We start from the raw sequence: 18,349 nt of genomic DNA on the forward strand, positions 1-18,349 counted from the left end.
AGGAAGGAGGTAGGGAATGCAAATGACAGTTGTGTGTGCAGTGAAAGTTGGGCCAATAATGTAGTGCAGGGGTTCCTAACCGGGGAGTCACAAACATGTGTCGGGAGGTCGCAACCACCCTGCCCTTCCCATATTACTAAATAGAGGGGAGGGAGTCCATTTTGCAGAGGGGTCATGACTAGATGGGGGAGGGATTTGGCGGGATGGAGGTCTGGAAAAGGTCTCAGTCCCAGTATGGAAAAGCTTGAGAGCCACTGGCATAGTGTTTGTATTCCACAGATGTGGGCTTCATGGTTGAGATTTTCAAATGAGCCTAGGGGAATTATGCACTGAAGCCTTGTTGAAATTTGGTGGGAGTTGGCTGCCTAACTCCCTTAAGCAACTTTGCAAACCCCAGCCCATGCGATGGCTGTGGTTTATTTTGATATTTTCCAGACTCTCTTTTCAATATGTAACGAGTTGATTCAACTGTTGTTTTGCAAATGGAAGCAGGTTTCTAAGGATATTATTGTAGCTTGGCCATTTTCTGATGGTACATTAAAAACAAGAAAAAAGCCAATCAGACCTATAATGCTGTTTACTTGTTCTTGGAAGCCATTCTCGAAACTGCAATCTGTGTCCATCTTCAGAATGGCTTTTCCTGGCATGGACAGATCCATTTACCTTCTCGCTCCTTTCTACTTCCTATAAAGTGTTGGTAAAAACACAGACAGTAGTTGAAAAGCACAGATTCTGGATAGACTGTTGCAAATTGTGATTCCGCTCCTCAGACTGTCAGCCCAGTTCTGCTCACTTGAAAAGTTTGCATGTGGTTCATCTAAATAAGCATCTAAACTCAGTTGCTTAACCAAAACTGAAGCTCTGAACCTTGAGTGTGGGGAAAATTAGTCTGACAGCCTGTCAGAGAAATAATGCTGATGAAACACAGCACATATTAACAGCAGGATCAAAGAGAAGGTAGAGACGGGTAATGAGGGAGAAAATGCTCATTTAAACACAAATAGCTTTGGTAATTAGCAGCTAAGGTAAGAAAATGCACATGAAGAGAATAATGGATTTATATTGAAATCTGGTTTATCTGTAAATTCCCCCCAACAGGACAGTTCTTTGTGGGTCTGAATTTATACTTCTTGATCCAGATTCTGACCCGGGTTACGCTGAGAGGTGTAGTGTTTGTCCCTGCATGGTCTGGGACGTTCTGTGGCACCTGGTGTTGAAGCTGGAGTCTGAACCGAAGTATGAGGTGGTGCTGGATGTATTGTATAAAACTAAGCCCGCTTCACTGCTCTGACTTCATTATTTGGTTGTTACTGTATTTCCTTCATTATTCGGTTGTTACCATGTTTACTTCGTCCTAATGAAGTGACTGTAATTAAGTGAAAGAGGGATTAATGGATTTTGGGGAGATGTGAGAAGCAGTTAAAATGGGGTAGGTAAACGATTTCCTTATTAGACTTATTTTTTTCATGTGTTGAAGTCAGACCCCTAAGGGCACCTCTACAGCGTGATGCTGAAGTATCCAGCTGGGTAACCCTCATTTGCTCTGTATAATTGTCTCTACATATTTTAAATTGCTTGCTGGTTTAGAGTCTACTGTACAGACTTTAGATTGGGTTCCATGCAGTATCAACATGGGCTGTTTGATGTTTGCTAGGGAGATGTTAAAACCATTCAGGTTATTAGGCAAATGTCGGATTATGTTATTGAACATATCCTAACAGTGATGATGATTGATCCTTCGCTCTTAACTAGTGCTTTTCCTCAATAGACCTCAACATTCTTCACAAAGGAGGACAGAATCATTATCCCCATTTTACAGATGGGGAAATTGAGCACAGAGTGGTGAAGTGCCTTTCCCATCATCTCCCAACAGGGCAGTGACAGATAGTAGAATAGAACTCAGGTCTCCTGTAATGCATAGTTTAACATATACTCCTTGCTACATTATATTATTTTAAAAAGCAATGGGCCAAATGCTTGCAAATGTCCATTAAAGTCAATGCTTGAGGAAAGATTAAATAAAAACGAGGGAGCAATTTTGCAACACTAAACCTAACTGATCCTGCAAATACTCACCCTCGTAGTTAACTTTAAGCACAGGAATAGTCCCAATAACTTCTGCCAGGATCCTGGGCAAAGGTAAGCAGGACTAGTGGCAGAAGCTTGGGAGCCAGGACCTGTAGCCAGGGGTCAGAGCCAGTATCAGCATCAAGAGTCAAGCTGAGGGTCAAGCCAGAGTTTGAGTCAGGAGTCAAGCCAAGGTTCAGAGCTGGAGACAGAGTCAGGGATCAGGCTGAGGGTCAATACCAGCTATCAGGGGCCATGTTGGGGCTTTAGGGGTTCATCAGGAGTCAGAATGCAAGTCAGAGCCCAGGTCAGTACTAGGAGCTTGGAAACAGAGAAGCAGGGCAGTTGTGGTAGCTAGCTAGAGGTCTTCATTGTTGCCTGGACACTTCTATGGTCTCCTTTTGGATCAAGGAGCCAGATCACTCAGTCAGTCAAGGATCACTCAGTCATATCACAAGAGGGAAAACTTCCCGTGGCATGCAACCTCTGTGGATTGGGGGTCGCATGGAAAGGCCAGGTTACAGCTGCTGCCAGGCAGTAGCGTGGGGAGGTTGGTTGCCTGGTAGCTCTGCAGCCTGGGTTTAAGTCCTGCCAATCCTTATAGTCTTTGGACACAACTCTGAACTCTGCCACACACACTCATTCTGTGAAACTAAAGGAAGGGATGAGAGTGAGAGAGCGCTGTAGGCCTAACGGAGTGTCAACATTGCAGCCACAGGGCAGTGAAGCTGTGGCAGTGTGCACTTCAGTGTGTGCCAGCCTTGCGAGTTCCAGGTGGGCTTGTCCAAGTGCTGGAGTCTGTCCAAGTGCTTCGCTGCTCCAGTCCCCGAGCAAGCTAGATTAAAGCTAGCTCAGATATGTCTCCAGGACCTACAGTCACACCCCACGATTGCCGTGGAGACATACCCTAACAGTTACCGTTTGGAGTACTGTAATTTACCATGAACGTGTGGGATTTTCTATTGAAAATTTAGATGGCAGACAATGATTTTTTTTAAAAAAATTCCTGTTGCCAGATTTATTGGGTTCTTGTTCCCAGCAGAGCTGCTACTTCTTTTTAATACCTGGCTGTTTAAGGGTCTCTTCCTATCCTTTATCAAGCTCCCAGGATTATTCCAAAGCAATTCACAGAACTAAAGGAGGCTCTCTGGTACCATTTTAATGGTCTAAATTTGTTTTCAAGCTCTGTGAAAAAGAAATCCCAACTCTGTTACTAATGGCGTAAAAACAAGGGGGAAACGAAAAGAGAGATTTTATTATAAACGGGATAAAATCTTCATGAAATTATGGAATGACCGCGTACCTTTAAAATAAGTACTATCCAAGTTGTTACTCGGTTCACTTTAGAATTAAAATATCACTAATGATAAATTGGTATGTAACAAAGCCCATTGTCCTTCACGCGTGTTGGTCTGCAGTACAGTGTTATTCTTAGCAGGTCAGTGCAATATTCTTTTAGTAAGCATAGCCCTTGTAAAATACAACAGTGTTCTCAGTGGCTTATCACTGAGGGTTAACTCGCAGCCCATGCGTCTTCTGGGGGTGGAACTCCTATGACCTCTGTTGTCTGCTTGGGCAGCCCATCTTCTCCACCGCTCCTGGGGTTGGAGTCCAAGATACCATCCGCAATATGTAGTATTGCAATGTTGTGTTTTCATAGATGAGATGTATATGCCAGTCCACTAGCCGCAAATGGAGATATGCTGAGTGAGAGCATATCTACATGAGCACTTAGGGAAGGCAAGCTGTGGTGTAAACCTACTGTGCTCCAGCACGCCACGCACTAAGTGTGCGTATGGACCCCGCCGATGCCCACTATCTCAGTGCACACCGGGAAACTTTTAGTGCGCATCAGCAGAGTCCCCACGGACACCTAGCACGCGGCATGCTGAAGTGCTGTAGATTTATAACCCAGCTTGCTGCATAGTACGTGCTGGTGTAGGCATGGCCTGAGGCTGCTATACAGAGAGACAGAAAAGAAGCAAAAGCGAGAATGTTTGATGGAAGGCTGGATGTTAAAACAAATTTAGGATTAATGAACATGTGTTTTGATCATGCAGTGTAAGCATGGTTTGGCTGGGCGATGAAAAGGGGAAATATCGATCCAGTGCCATAGGGTGATGGTAAGGAACTGCTGGGAAGCTGGAGGTGCTCTCTTTTGGATGGGACATATAACCAAGGGCCTTATCGCTGCTGGACATTACACATCCCGTGGGACTTTTCATAAGCGTGGGGGTGATCAGCTCCAGTGGCTTGGCGAAACCTCAAGTTAGATAATTACATCCTTTCAACCTAACTCTCCCTTGAGCTGGGTTTCGCTCCATCTTAAATTTGCGTGTATTTGTTTCAAAAGCCTTTGATCCCAGAAATGGCTGCATGTCAGAAATGGATGACATGATCTCTGTATATAGTTTGTATATTTCTGCACGCGGATTGTAAAAAGCTCTCCTGCCCTTTGAGTTGAAAGGTGCTGTGTAAAGGTGCTATATAATGAATCTATATTAGAGGAGGAAATAACCACATTGCAATTAAACAAATATAAGCAGGGTTTGTATTACTAAAATTCCCCTGGCATTTTATTGCCTATTTGTTTTCAGAGTCCTTTCCACACTGGGCATACAAGGCTTCAATCCTCTTTTCCTTTAAATCCCTCATTAAAACGTAGCTCTTCAGCAAAGCCCGTCAGCGCTCACTCATGTCAGTAAAAATCCACTCGCCAATTAAAACAGATTTGATACTCTCAAAGACAGAGCCAACCTCCGGATCATCGCATGTCTTGTGTGTTTGATTGGTTCTCTCTGTCTGATAGAGGGGGTCAAATATTGCAAAATAGTGTTTGCAAATGCTCACTTGATTCTAAACACTTGTGAATTCAGCCATATTTTGGGCCTGAGTCTCCTTAATGCTGAGCCTCTTTACAAAACTCTGGCAGTGTAAACAGCTTTAAGTTAGGCCTACATTCACTAATAATTTGTGAATGGGGGGAAAAAGGCTAAATTTATCCGAATAATTGAATCACATCAGATCATTTGATTGATTCCACTGTCTAGTTAGATAGAATGTATTATCATTTGTGTTGTCAAGCAATGAGCATGCTGCTAGCACTTATAAGAGAGGCTAGATCCCTGCTGCTCAACCTGCAGCCAGCGGCCACTTGCGGCCCAGTCCTCACCCAGCTGCGGCCCAATCCGCACCCAGCTGCGGCCCATGTGACATCCTCAGGGCCATAACTAGGGCAGGGCGGGAGGGGCACCTGTCTCAGATGCAGAGCTGGTGGGTGGGTGTGTGCAAAAACGGGGTGGTGCATGATCGGGCCCAGCGGCATCAGCCTCCGCAGCAGGATCCGGCCCAGCAGCATCGGCAGGAGGCCAGGGTGCTCAGTGCCCCCCCACCCTGCAAGATCGCGGATCCTGTGCCCCCGGCTTGAGCAGGCTCCCCGGCACTAGGATCGCAGCAGCTATGTGCAGCTGTGTTAGAAGAGCAGCGGGCGTGGGGGGAATATGGAGAGGGGGTAGGGCCGTGACGGGCCCGGGGAGAGGGGTTCAGGGGCCTTCACCTCGACTCCTGCGTGACGTTCTGGTCTCCCCATCTCAGAAAAGATATATCAGAAGTGGAAAAGATACAGAGAAAGGCAACAAAAATCATTAGGGGTACGAAACGGCTTCCATATGGGGAGAGGTCAAATAGACTGGGGCTGTTCAGCATAGAAAAGAGACAACGAAGGGGGGTATGAGAGAGCTCTATAAAATCGTGAACGATGTGGAGGAAAGTGAATAGAGAAGTGTGATTGACTCGTTCACATAACATAAGAACTAGGGGTCACCCAATGGAAGTAATAGGCAGCAGGTTTAAAACACACATCAGGAAGTATTTCTTCACACAACACACAGTGAACCTGTGCCTTGACCTGCTAACACATCTGAAAGCTACGAACCATCTTGTCTTCACTAGGATTTGAACTCATGTTAGCAAGAGGCACTCTGAATCGTAGTTTGCTTCCTGGGGTGCTCCTGGATCAGCCAGGATATGCACAGCCCCTTGTGCAGGCAGATTATAAAGTAACCTCTTAATGGACTTTAAATATCAACAGGTGACAAATGGTTAAATGGCTTTATCTCTGACCACCCTTTCCCTCTCTCTGCCCTCAGGAATGTGCTGGCTGCATTATCTCTGTCGGAGGGCAAATCCCCAATAACCTGGCAGTGCCATTGTACAAGAACGGAGTTAAGATCATGGGCACTAACCCTATGCAGATTGACCGAGCAGAAGACCGCTCCGTATTCTCAGCTGTTCTGGATGAGCTGAATGTGGCTCAGGCACCCTGGAAGGCCGTTAGCACTTTGGTACGTTGGGGCGGAGAGAATGCAAGGGACGGGTTTTTTAAGGACTTTCTCCTTGAGTGGCATAGCTTACAGGTTACTTTCGAGTGCTTTAGCAGTCCTTGCATCTGGGTTCAATAAGCACCATACAGCCAGGATTTGTGAACTGCTTCACTCCCACTTTCTGCTGTGCAGTTGGATGAATTCTTATACTGCAGCCCTGGTCTTCTGGTCTGGCCAAGCAGTGCCCCGTGGAAGATGGGAGGATGTTGTTGGAGATGAGAGGGGAAGGTGACTTTAAACCACCTTTATATGTCCCTGATCCTGAGGCCCCGGCATGAATTAGAGCAACCACAGGGCTGCTCTGACTTACCCTGAGCTGTCTATGCCCCCCCCCCCAAATGTTGTTATAGCGACTGAGGATTGCCAGAGAGTAGGGACTTCTCAACAATGCCCCTTTTCCCTGGACAAACTCTCTTCACTGAGAGCTGGAGGGGTGACATAGCAGATGCTATGGCAGCTCCAAAGCATTTAAGGATTGCTGCATCGCTGGAGCAACATGAAGAATCCAAAGCAGAGCAGAGGATCCAGCCCTGTAGTTTATCTGGATGGCTTCTTCACAGCCTACGGTGGGATGCAATCAGATTTTCTCACAATCGTGTATCTGAGTTAGATTGGGAAGATCTGAAGAAGCAGAACCAAAGAACAGCAATTCAGTGCAGGCTGTAGACTCATATCTGAGTTTTTACTATTTGCCATTGCAGGTATTTTTCTTTTTTTTTTTTTTTTAATATTCACAGTATGTTTTTTTCCCCTCCAACCCTTTAGAAAGATGCTGTTGAATTTGCAAACTCCGTGGGCTACCCATGTTTGCTGAGACCGTCTTATGTTTTGAGGTAAAGCTTGTCTGACAGTGCAAATCAAGTTGCATGTGCTATCCGCAAATCCTCTTTGAGAAAGGTGAGAGGTAGGCTACCATTCCAGGAGACAGACAGAAACCACTGTGCTGAGAGCAGACATCATAGAGCTTTTAGGCTTAACAAGCAGAGCACCTGCTAGGATGACAAAAGGATCCAAAAAAACACTAAACCCTTTGGGCACGGATCAGAGGCAGGACACAGTCCTAATAACATCAGTTTGCTTTAATACTTTTCTTTATGCCTGGGGGCCAAAAGCAAGAGTCATCTGTGATATTCCATCTGATATTCCTATGGATCCTTTGGAGCAGTCTGTGGGGTCTATCCGTATGGTGGAGGAAAAAGTGGTTTGGCATCTGGAAAAGGGGAAGGGAACACGTATTCTGCCAGAAATGACAGCCTATCGTTGTATACTATCAGCACCTCTGGGATGCAGCTTCTTGCTTGCAAAAGCTCATTTGTGCATGGTCATGTTTTATGTCCCTTGGTGGCTGCTTGTCTCTAAATAGATATTTTACAAAACCAAGTGTTTCCAACAGCGAAACTTTGAAGCAAGTTGCGTCAGCGCATATAGAAGTTCTGAGTGACCACTCTTTGGAGATGAATGCTGAAAGGAGCTTCTTCACTCCCGAGTGGATAGAAAAAGAGAAGTAGTTTGCTGGGCACAGTTTGCAAGTCTGAATGGAATGGGAGATGGACTCCTTTTCATAATAAAAAGAGATAAATATCAAGATGAAGGGGCACAATATTCACTTTGAATGGAACAAAAAATCCTTTCTATAAAAAAAAAAAGAGATTTCATGTATGCTTATAGAAGTGTCCTTTAGAATTTAATACAGGATGATCTTTGTATAGAACTTACACCATCCTATCTATAGCTGGGATAGAATTCTCTGGTAAATTCTGTAGAATGGTTAAATCCTACAGAAAGGATGTCATTCTCTGTTAAATTCTCTGGGGTTTTGAGTACATTCTATATATTCTATTGATTTCATCCCTATCAAATTCAGTAGAACTTTTCCATTAGCGTAGTTGCTAATATAACACTTTTTGGAGTAAATTTACATTTTAGACAAACTTAGGTTGGGTGGGCTGCATACACACGCATGTATCTTTTTGTGTATGTATGTGTATGTGCATGCAGTATACACACACACGCAACTCGTATTAGTGTAGAGCAACAGTAGAATGGATAGACATGGAAAAATTCAATATAGAAAAAATCTACTGGCACATATTGTTGTTCCCTTGATTATATTCCTCAGTTGCTCGATTAAATACAATCAAGGTTCTTAAGATTTGCCAATTGACTTGGAAAACAAAATATTTAACCTTTAGATTACTTCAGTATTTGCCTTATACACAGTGGGCCAGATCCTCAACTGGTTTACATCAGAATAACTCCATTGAAATCCATGAATCTACCCCAGTTACAGCAGCTGAGGATCTAACCCAGTAAGAATAGGAGAAAACAAGACAGTACTGCCGATATTGAGGTCATTTTATCTATTTATCTTAGGTAAAACTCACAGACTTTTAAGAGCCAGCATTGCAACTCAAATGATAAGGATTTTTTACAAAATAGCCTTAAAACTCAATAAGTTTATGGAGGAGATGGTATGATGGGATAACATGGTTTTGGTAATTAAATATTCAAGGTAAATAGGCCCAATGGCCTGTGATGGGATATTAGATGGGGTGGGATCTGAGTTACCCAGGAAAGAATTTTCTTTAAATGGGTGAATCTTGCCCATATGCTAAGGATTTAGCTGATCGCCATATTTGGGGTCGGGAAGGAATTTTCCTCCAGGGCAGATTGGAAGAGGCCCTGGAGGTTTTTCTCCTTCCTCTGTAGCATGGGGCACGGGTTACTTGCTGGAGGATTCTCTGCTCCTTGAAGTCTTTAAACCATGATTTGAGGACTTCAATAGCTCAGACATAGGTGAGAGGTTTTTTGCAGGAGTGGGTGGCTGAAATTCTGTGGCCTGCGTTGTGCAGGAGGTCAGACTAGATGATCATAATGGTCCCTTCTGACCTTAGTATCTATGAATCTATGAATAGAAAATGCCTCTTCCCCAAACTTCCTTGAGGATTATATACTAAAGTGAAGGGGAGGCTGAGAATTACTGGGCATGCAACTTAGAAAAAACCCAAGCATAACAACTTTACAGTTCTTTAAAGTTTAAGCAATTGTTTGCAAGAGAGGAAAATAACTTCCCCTTTCTTCCAGTCCCCCGTCCCTGATACTATGGATGGTGAGATTTCAAAGAAAAGGTTTCTCAGATAAGGTATTCATGCCCTGATAAGCATTCGGGGGAAAGACCCAATGAAACAATTCTCAGCAAAGCACAACACATTTTTGGTGCTCTCCTGCTGTCATAAACATCACCATCCTATGCAATTCTGGCTCCATGTGACATTGTGGCGGGCAATCGGTTTAGAAGTATCCCTTTTGATAGTGAACTCATAGCTAACATGCACACGTGGAAAAAGATCAGAAGCTAGTGGTGAGCTGAGGTGAGAGAGGCTTGGTCCTGAATGGCAAGCAGTTGCTGAATAGGCATCTCCTAGAACATAAAAAGAGTTTTGCAAACCCTTTAAAACATTGTATCAGAAAGGGGATCTTTGGGGAGGGTTATGCTATACAACCACACTTCTTTTTTGATTCTTCACTCAAGCACTGGTTTTCTTCCAGTGTTTTCTTGAGGTTACTTGGCTTGTTGGGTAAGTACAATAGAGATTTGCTTTGGAGACCAACTCCTCCTTTCAGCCAGCCAAAAAGGGCAGCAAGTGGTTTGAGTCAGGGCTATGCTTGGATAGTCTGTAAGAGTCAGGTATTCTGAGAGCGAGCACTCTGATGTCTAGCTTGCTTGGCTGCTTTGAAACACAAAGGAAGCTGACCTGTTCCGTTTTATTTGATCTCCTTTCTCTCAGCGGCTCTGCAATGAACGTGGTATTCACAGAAGAAGAGATGAAGAAGTTTTTAGCAGAAGCCACCAGAGTCTCCCAGGTATCAGCCTTTGCCCTCTCTGTGCCTTTACATCTCTTTTCATTCATTATGCTCATTTCATTTGTACTTCCTTCTTCCCTGTCTCTTTCCATGAAACCTCTTCCCAGCTGTTTGCTTTCTCCTTTGCGGATGAGACAATTTAAACATAGTTGATGGCCCTTGCCCCTTCGCTCTCTTCCCTAAGGGGCAAATTCTGATCATCCATAGACTGAATAGTAACTTACTTTGCCAGCAGCCTCACTGATATCCATGAGGCCGCCCGTGGAATATGGTGCTACTCCACGTGAATAGGGATCTGGCCCTTATGGAGGTTGGGCACCAAGGTCAAGTGCAAAAAGCCATTTATGGTTGTTGCATAAGGAGCCATTATTTAGAGGCTTGCCTTTGTTATATGCTGAGCATAATATATTGGGGCTGGTACCTCTCCGGCTATCCCATCCAAGGTAGCTATTAGTGAGAGATCTTATCTTTTTCTTTTAAATATCTAAATCCTGTCACTTGGCGTCTGTGCACAACTTGGATTTTAAACTGACATCTCATCTACTATTGATTTTTTTTCACTCCATTCGTTGAAATGCATAAAACTTTGTAAAGTTTCATGGTGACATTTAACATCTTCCCATCTCATGTTGTGTATTCTTTTCTTGTGGCACAAGGCAAGTGCTGCTCTCTGCTTAATATATGTATCCTTTGGGATCATCGATCCATGTAGCTTACAATGCAGAAGATGAAAGCTGTTTTTTCGTTTTAAATGCTTTCAAAAATTAGTTTGGGGTAATTATTTTTTAATACAGGGAAGAGTTTGATCTCATGTTTATGAAATTTAGAGGGAGCAGAAAAGTGAAATGGGCATTATTTCCAAGAGGAATGAGCAGCATATAGCAGGATCTAGCAAACAAAATCCAAGAACTCTGCTTGTTCTGCTCAATTATTTGTTCTGTTGAGTTTCTGCATGCCTGATGTCATCGTTAATATACAATAGATATTTGGGAGGTTGAGTAAGGGGAAGGATAGGAACATTAAACAACTGTGAAGTATCCAAAGTTCATCACTGTATGGTAATCCACCCTATTAACAGTCTCTAGGTTTGGTCCTGACTCTTCCTATGTTACTATGAGTTATTTCCTCTTTCATGTGTGACCTCTGATCTGAGCAAACCTGCCATGCAATAAACACTTACATAACAAATAGCTGGGGGTAAAAAAAAAATCTGGCAGTAACTCTTCAGTGACGCAGGATTCTGGCACAGACAAAGCTCATGAAGGTTTGACAAAGTTAGATATTTTTGAGAGTGATGGGGGTTAGGCCTCCAGCAAGGTGAGATGAGTAAAGTGATAAGACATTGCTGGAGTTAATACCTTTAAAGAAGAAGAGAAGTCAATACAATAATACATAAGAATACATAGTACATTTTCATCTGTAGATCTCAAATCACCTTACAAAGCAGGGTGAATATGACTAGCTCCTTTAGACAAACAAGAAATTAAGGGCCAGCTATTCTGAAGAGCTAAGGGCCAGCACCCACAGTTGGAGACAGATTTTCAACATACCAAGCATCTTTGAGAATGGAGCTGAAAGCCCAGCTTCTTAAAGGTATTTAGACATTTGCTGTGCTGAGCTTCGTAACACCTAACTTATTTAGGAGCCAAAATCTCATTTTCAAAAGAGAAGATTTAGGGAATTAGGAGCCACAATTTCATTGGCGATCAATGGGGCTCTGACACTTTGCACCCGCAGAGGATCTGCTCCTTAGTACACAGAGATTCTTCTGGGAGCTGGGGCTGAAGAATCTTGGCAGTACTTATTGTATTATATTCATGGGGACAAGGGTGGGTGTTCTTATACAGTCCCCTGTGGTTGTGATTGAGAGGTGTCCCTGCGCAAATGGTACAGTGGTAGTCACTGCTAGTTGGGCTATTGTGATGTATCTCCAGTGTTTGAGCCCTGTGGCCCTCATCCTGCAAAGACTTAGGCTATCCCTACACTGGAAACTTTGAGTGGTATAATAACGTCCCTGAGGGTCTTATTTCATCTGCACTAGAAGGGTTTGTTTGTTTAGCTAGACCAGCAAAGCCTTTCTGGCATAGACAAGGACGCGCATGATTTACTTCACACACTGGGAGTTGTCCTGTTATAGTCAGTGGGACTGCTTAACATTAAGTTAAGCATGTGCATACGTTTTTGCAGGCTAGGATTTTTGTATGGGTTATGTGGCTTTTTTTTTTTAACCAACTCACACTATCCAACGAAGCCTTTCCAAAGAGGTACAGGGCCAGCGAGCATCACAGCTTGTTCTGATGTTTATCCACATCACTTTCCGTGCGGTTTTTACTTCTTGCATCAGTTTTTCCATAGAAGAGCCTCATCGGGCACTTCGTGTATCAGTAAAGTTCTATGAGTAAATTTCCATCCTCCTCAGAAGCAGTGAGGAGAACTGGAATAAAGTAGGGTCCTGGGCACACCTGGAAGTGCTGATGACAAATTACATCAAGACCAAAAGCCACGCGATACAATCTTCTAAATTTATGAAGCACTGTAGCTGGTGGCATTGTCCTTTCCTGGGAATTTACTTTTGCTCCAATAAATATAAGGGATTGCATTTTGTAACGTTTGGACCTGCTATATTTTTTTCCCCAGAGGAGCCTTTTGCGCATCCACAGGATCTCATTTATTGCATTTTATTCTCTAATAAATAACGGGCAGTTAATAGTGGGCGGGACAGGTAAAATATTGAGACGTAAATGTGGCCCAAATGATCTGCTGCAGCTGGGGCTGGAAAGAGCCAGGGTTAGGGAGGAACAGGGGAGGTGCCATTATCAGTCAAAGCCAACAGTGCAATTTACGCTTAAAAAGTGATCAGCCGTCAGTGTGTACAGCATAGATGTGTGGTGCTCTTCCTTAGCTATTCTGCTCTGTTCTGTTACCACATCCCTGTCCTGTTTATATGCAAAGCCATTCAGCTGGGCTGTCACCTTTACGTGGATTGTTGTTGTTATTATTTACACTTTACAATAACACCAGAGACTCTCATCAGGATTGGGGCTCCATTAGGAGACATGGTGTACAGGCAACTAGAAAGACTTCTGTTAATCTATTTTAGGTGTGTATCTAAGCCTTTCCCAGCCTAAGAGGGGTGTTTATCCTCTGAACACCCCTGGGAGGTAGAGCTGTGCTATTATCCCCATTTCACAGATGGAGAACTAAGTGGCTTGCCCAAGGTCACACAGGAAGTTTGTAGCAGAGTAGGGACTTTTGAAGCCACTCCTCCCAAGACCGAGGCTAGTATTCTAACCACTGGACTGTACTCCCTCTCTGTCCTGCATGCTCCCTGCCCCAAACTGCTGATGGCAAACTAAGGGTGGTAAAAGAAAAAGAGGAAATGGGAGATGGAGAACGAGGGTATCACTGACAGCAGCACATAATTATGCAGACCAGCTGCATGCATCACTTGATGGTTCTGTGTGATTTTATTTTCAATCATAAGATATGGTTAAACACAGAACTAGAATAGATATCAGTATTTCCCACTGCCCATGTACCAAGCCATGAAGAGTTAGCAATTTGCCGTGTTCATCACAGTAAAATTCAGGTGGGATTTGACAGGGGGCAGGTTAGATTATGGACTGATCCAGGGAGGGGATGGTACGTGTAGCAGGTGGCATGGAAGAAAGTTGCAGAGAGGCTTGTGGAAGAAATGGGAGGTACAGTGTGGGAGGAGTGGAGCTGTGGAACTGAACCAGTCAATGAAAGAATGGCTAGGTAAGGAGGGAAAGAGTCCTTAAAGGTAAGGAGGGAAAGAGTCCTTAAAAGTGAGGACAAGACACTTGAATTCAATTTGTTAGAGAAGGGGGAGCTGGTGAAGGGATGGAGGGGGGGGAATGACATGGTGAAGTGACAGGCAGGGGTGGTAATCTTAGCAGCTCAGTTTTGAGTGGACATGAGAGGGGCGATGTGTGGGTACTGAGGAGCCCTGGGAGAAGTTACAGTGGTCCAGAGTAGAGGTGGTGGCAGCCTAGATAATAGTGTTGCTGTGTGGACTGTGAGGAAAAGTGAGATCTTGGCAATGGTATAGCGCAAGAAGCAGCTTGGATGTGCGGGCAAGAGAAAGGGCAGAGTCAAAGATGACACCCATGTTATTGTGTGGGAGTGACATGGAGGGTGGTGGCATCCGCAGCGGGACCCGGGCTTTGTGCGTGTGAGGAGACAGGGAGACAGAGATAGGGAAGTGGTGGAAGGGGGTGAGCTGTCTCATATGGAGCAGGTGAGCCAGAGGGTGCAGGAGGCCAGGAAGAAGAAGAAAGTGACTGATACAGGTGAGGGGATGTGGTGAGAGCCATGGATGAGTAATGGCGGCTCATCAATGGGGAAACCTGGGAGTTAGGCAGTGCAGTGGATTCACTTATGGGATGGGAATTAATTGAAATATGTAACATGACTGAGTGAGCAAACAATCAGTAGTGCAAAGTCCTCAGTTGTGCAGATAACCAGTTATCCTATGGACCAGTAACCCAAACCAGGAGGAGGTTATGACCGTCTCAGAGGAGGAAGGTTAGTCTTGTAGTTAAGATACAGGTTTGGGTGTCAAGACCCTGGGGGTGCACTGGATGGGAGTGCTGCCATTAACTTCATTGGGTCAGGATTTCATCCCTGGGCTGTATTTCTCTTTCTGCCACACACTTCCTCTGTCACTGTGGTGAGTCACACATGGCCCAATCCTTCAAAGGGCTCTGCACCTCTTGTGCAGCGCTTTTCAAGAGACATTCAGCCTGTGCAAGGCTGGATTCTTCATCTCTCTGGGCCTCAGTTTGTTTGCCTCTGAAATGAGGATATTAGTACTTCCCTCATGGTGTGGTGCACCAAAATGTTTCCAATGGCCAAAGGCAGATCACTCCCTCGGTACCAAAAATGCTTCCACATAAAAGTTTTATTTTCTGTCTTGTCCTGGTGACAGGAGCACCCAGTTGTACTCACAAAATTCATCGAGGGAGCCCGAGAGGTGGAAATGGATGCTGTCGCCAAGGCTGGAAAAGTAAGAATTTTGTTTTTTCCTTATATTTAATTTCTCCTATTTTTTGTTTTATTTTATTATGTTTTTACCCAGGGGCATGCAAAGTGTGAGCCACCTGGGTTTGATTAAAGTCTTGGTAGAAGATGTGTTTTTTGTGCAACGGTGCATAGATATGCTTTCTAGCTGAGCTGAATAGGGATGAACTGAAAACATATGCAGTCTCCTGAGATTTTCTTGCTCTTCTGCCTCATGAAGATGGCTACCATTGGTAGTTCTTCAGTCTGCAGTTTCTGTTTTAAGATTTGCCTTTCTTCCTTTTCTCTGTGCCTTTAGTCTTCCTCGTACGGTGAAAGTGTGAGAGTAAATATATCCAGCATTAGATGACACACATTTCCTAATCAAGGCCTTTGCTTTTCTCTTCATGCTTCTTTAGCATTTCCCTCTGTCTGGCACTCAGTATTCAAAAGCGACAGTGCTTCTCGTAAGGCCTTATCCAGTGTCCACTGGAGTCAATGAAAGAACTTCTTTTGGGCTTTAGATTGGGACCTAAAACAGGAACATAGGATTCACAGTGACAGATCAGATCATTGGTCCATTAAGTCCATTATCCTCCCTCCAGCAATGATCAATACATGCTGCTTCAGAAGGAAGTGAAACAAATCCACAACACAGCCACCCCTTTGTAGAAATGATGCACATGGGAGGGAATTGCCTCCTCCGGACCACACAGACAACCAGATGATATCCTGAAGCTGGAGATTTGCTTTTCCTTAACGTTACTGCGGCTTGCGGTGCTACAGAACAGAAGTTAGCAATGGCCGTAATTTCATTCCCTAGTCCTTTTTGATGTCCAGCATCACTGATTACTCCTGCTAAATTCGCTTTCAGTGCCTGGAGAAATCCATTTTTGTTTTGATTCCCCATCTGTTTTAATCTCTCCCTATGGGCCTGTGCAGGACTCTTCTTTGTAGTGGACCTGGAGGTGAGTATGTAGCTGGGCATGTCAGACTGGATGATCAGTGACTCTTTTTCTTTGCAAAGGTCGTCTCACATGCTATCTCTGAGCACGTGGAAGATGCGGGAGTTCACTCTGGAGATGCCACCTTGATGTTGCCCACACAGACTATTAGCCAAGGAGCCTTGGAGAAAGTGAGTGTTTCACTAACATTGAATAGGCAGATCAGAAAGTAAAGACCCAGAATCACATTTCCTCTTCCACAGAAGATGCCTATATATTCAGGAGCATTTAAGCAAGTAGTAGTATTTAAATTACAAAAATTTCCAGAAACTTGCTCCTCACAATGGTCCATAATATGGAACTGAGGTATATAAACCCCTTTATTAAACTTGTGGGACATTGTGTATTTGGCTAGGACATGAGATGGTGGCTCCTTTTCCAGTTTATTCCAGTGTACTATTGGTATAGATACTGTTGATCTGTGATGACACAAGTATACTGCTGAATGGCTTTTGGGAAAACCTCAGGGCAAAGCACTTCTTTCAAACTGTAAAATATGCACTTAGCTGAAACCCAGTATAACATGGTCCAGTTATCTTCAGTTGATAAAAAATGTGAACCGCCCCTTCCTGCACTGTAGGGTGTAATGTTTAGGGAGTCACCATTCAACATGTAGAGATTAAATGTGGGAGGCTCCATTTTCATTCCCATCACCTGGAGAGGACATTCTGGCTCTGGATTCCTCAGGCAAATAGGATAGAAATAGTCTCCAAAAGATGCTACTGGTTGTGAGGATGAGAGAATAGGGTTGAGTAATGAGATAACTCAAAGGGTGAGGAAAGCCACGTTTGAGCGGATCTGTTTGTAATAAATAACATTATGCTGCCTGTTTTTTGTAGGTGAAAATTATCACCAAGAAGATTGCACGTGCCTTTTCCATCTCTGGCCCATTCAATGTTCAGTTCCTGGTCAGAGGAAATGATGTCTTGGTAAGAATTCCCACCGCAGTTTAGGAGGAGAATATTCAAAGCAGTTTCAGTTTGTGTCCCTCCAGTGCTCCCTTTGTCTGTGCTTGCCCCAAAGCAGAGGGGCTAAGACAATTGCAGCAGCATGCTGTAGTGCATAGGGTGGGGCTGTGTGCATAATACCGGCCTCGTTTGACAGCGTACGGATCTCTGTGCCATTGATATGTCATTCGCTGCTTTGTAAAGCGCTCTGTGGTCCAGTGTGAGAAAAGAGCTCCATCTGCCTTCACGATGTTGTAATCTGCGGGTGAAGCAAGCTCTGTGAAATTGCTGTCTGTCAGCAAATGATAGTGTGAGACTGTGCTCAAATCCCACCCAAAAGGGTCATTTCCAAATGTGATTTACAGGAATGTGACACATGCCTCATCTTATTAACTGAGCACAATCTTGACGTTATCCTACACCCGCTGATCTTTCGGTAGTCCGGCTCTTTCTGGGCAGCATGCTAAAAAGCTAGAAGGACAGTATGGGTGGACGTGAAAAGGACAAAACACGTTTGTGGGCCACTAAAAGGTTATCTTTAAAGAGTGTGGTATTACTAGCTATTAATAACAGATGTATTGCCAATGTCTGACCTTTCATGACCATCATTAATGGGTGCTTTGCTTGCTGTCAGTAATGGGGAAAGTCAAGTGAGTACTGGCCATGTGTGAAAGGGGGAGGTTTGTGACTGGAAGGGCAGCTGGGAGCTGTGGCGTAGCATGGGAGATTTTACCAGATTAGAGTGTTGTTGGTCTGTACAAGATCTGGTTGAACTACTAGTTGGAGAGTGGATCTTCCCAGCCCTGTCTGCCTTTGTTCTCTTTCCTCTTCTCTTGTGATCTCCTTCTCTTTTCCACCCATCTTTCCTCTTCCTTTCTTGCCCCAGTTCATTCTCGCTGTCTCTCACATAACCTGTTTCCTCCTCTACCTTCAAACCCCATGTGAGATTCTGTGATGGGCACTGCCCATCTTTGTTCCTAGCTTTTATCACTAAACAAACTCCAGCTACGGGCCCAGACATCCGTGTTCCCAGATGCTTACCTGAACACACCTTCACTCACAA

The 18,349-nt window shown here is 44.2% G+C and overlaps 1 protein-coding gene across 2 annotated transcripts in view; it reads left to right on the top strand.

Moving 5' to 3' along the window:
• The window catches only part of CPS1 (carbamoyl-phosphate synthase 1), a 153,376-nt gene that overhangs the window by 115,117 nt on the left and 19,910 nt on the right, over nt 1–18,349 (top strand). For both annotated transcript variants that reach the window (XM_074968096.1, XM_074968097.1), the window contains exons 26-31: nt 6,216–6,410; nt 7,215–7,282; nt 10,238–10,313; nt 15,265–15,342; nt 16,363–16,470; nt 17,179–17,268. In XM_074968096.1, coding sequence (XP_074824197.1) covers nt 6,216–6,410; nt 7,215–7,282; nt 10,238–10,313; nt 15,265–15,342; nt 16,363–16,470; nt 17,179–17,268 — 615 coding nt within the window. The remainder of the gene's footprint in view (nt 1–6,215; nt 6,411–7,214; nt 7,283–10,237; nt 10,314–15,264; nt 15,343–16,362; nt 16,471–17,178; nt 17,269–18,349) is intronic.

This window comes from Natator depressus, chromosome 11 (genome assembly GCF_965152275.1).
Source record: "Natator depressus isolate rNatDep1 chromosome 11, rNatDep2.hap1, whole genome shotgun sequence".
NCBI classification, from domain to species: Eukaryota; Metazoa; Chordata; order Testudines; family Cheloniidae; genus Natator; species Natator depressus.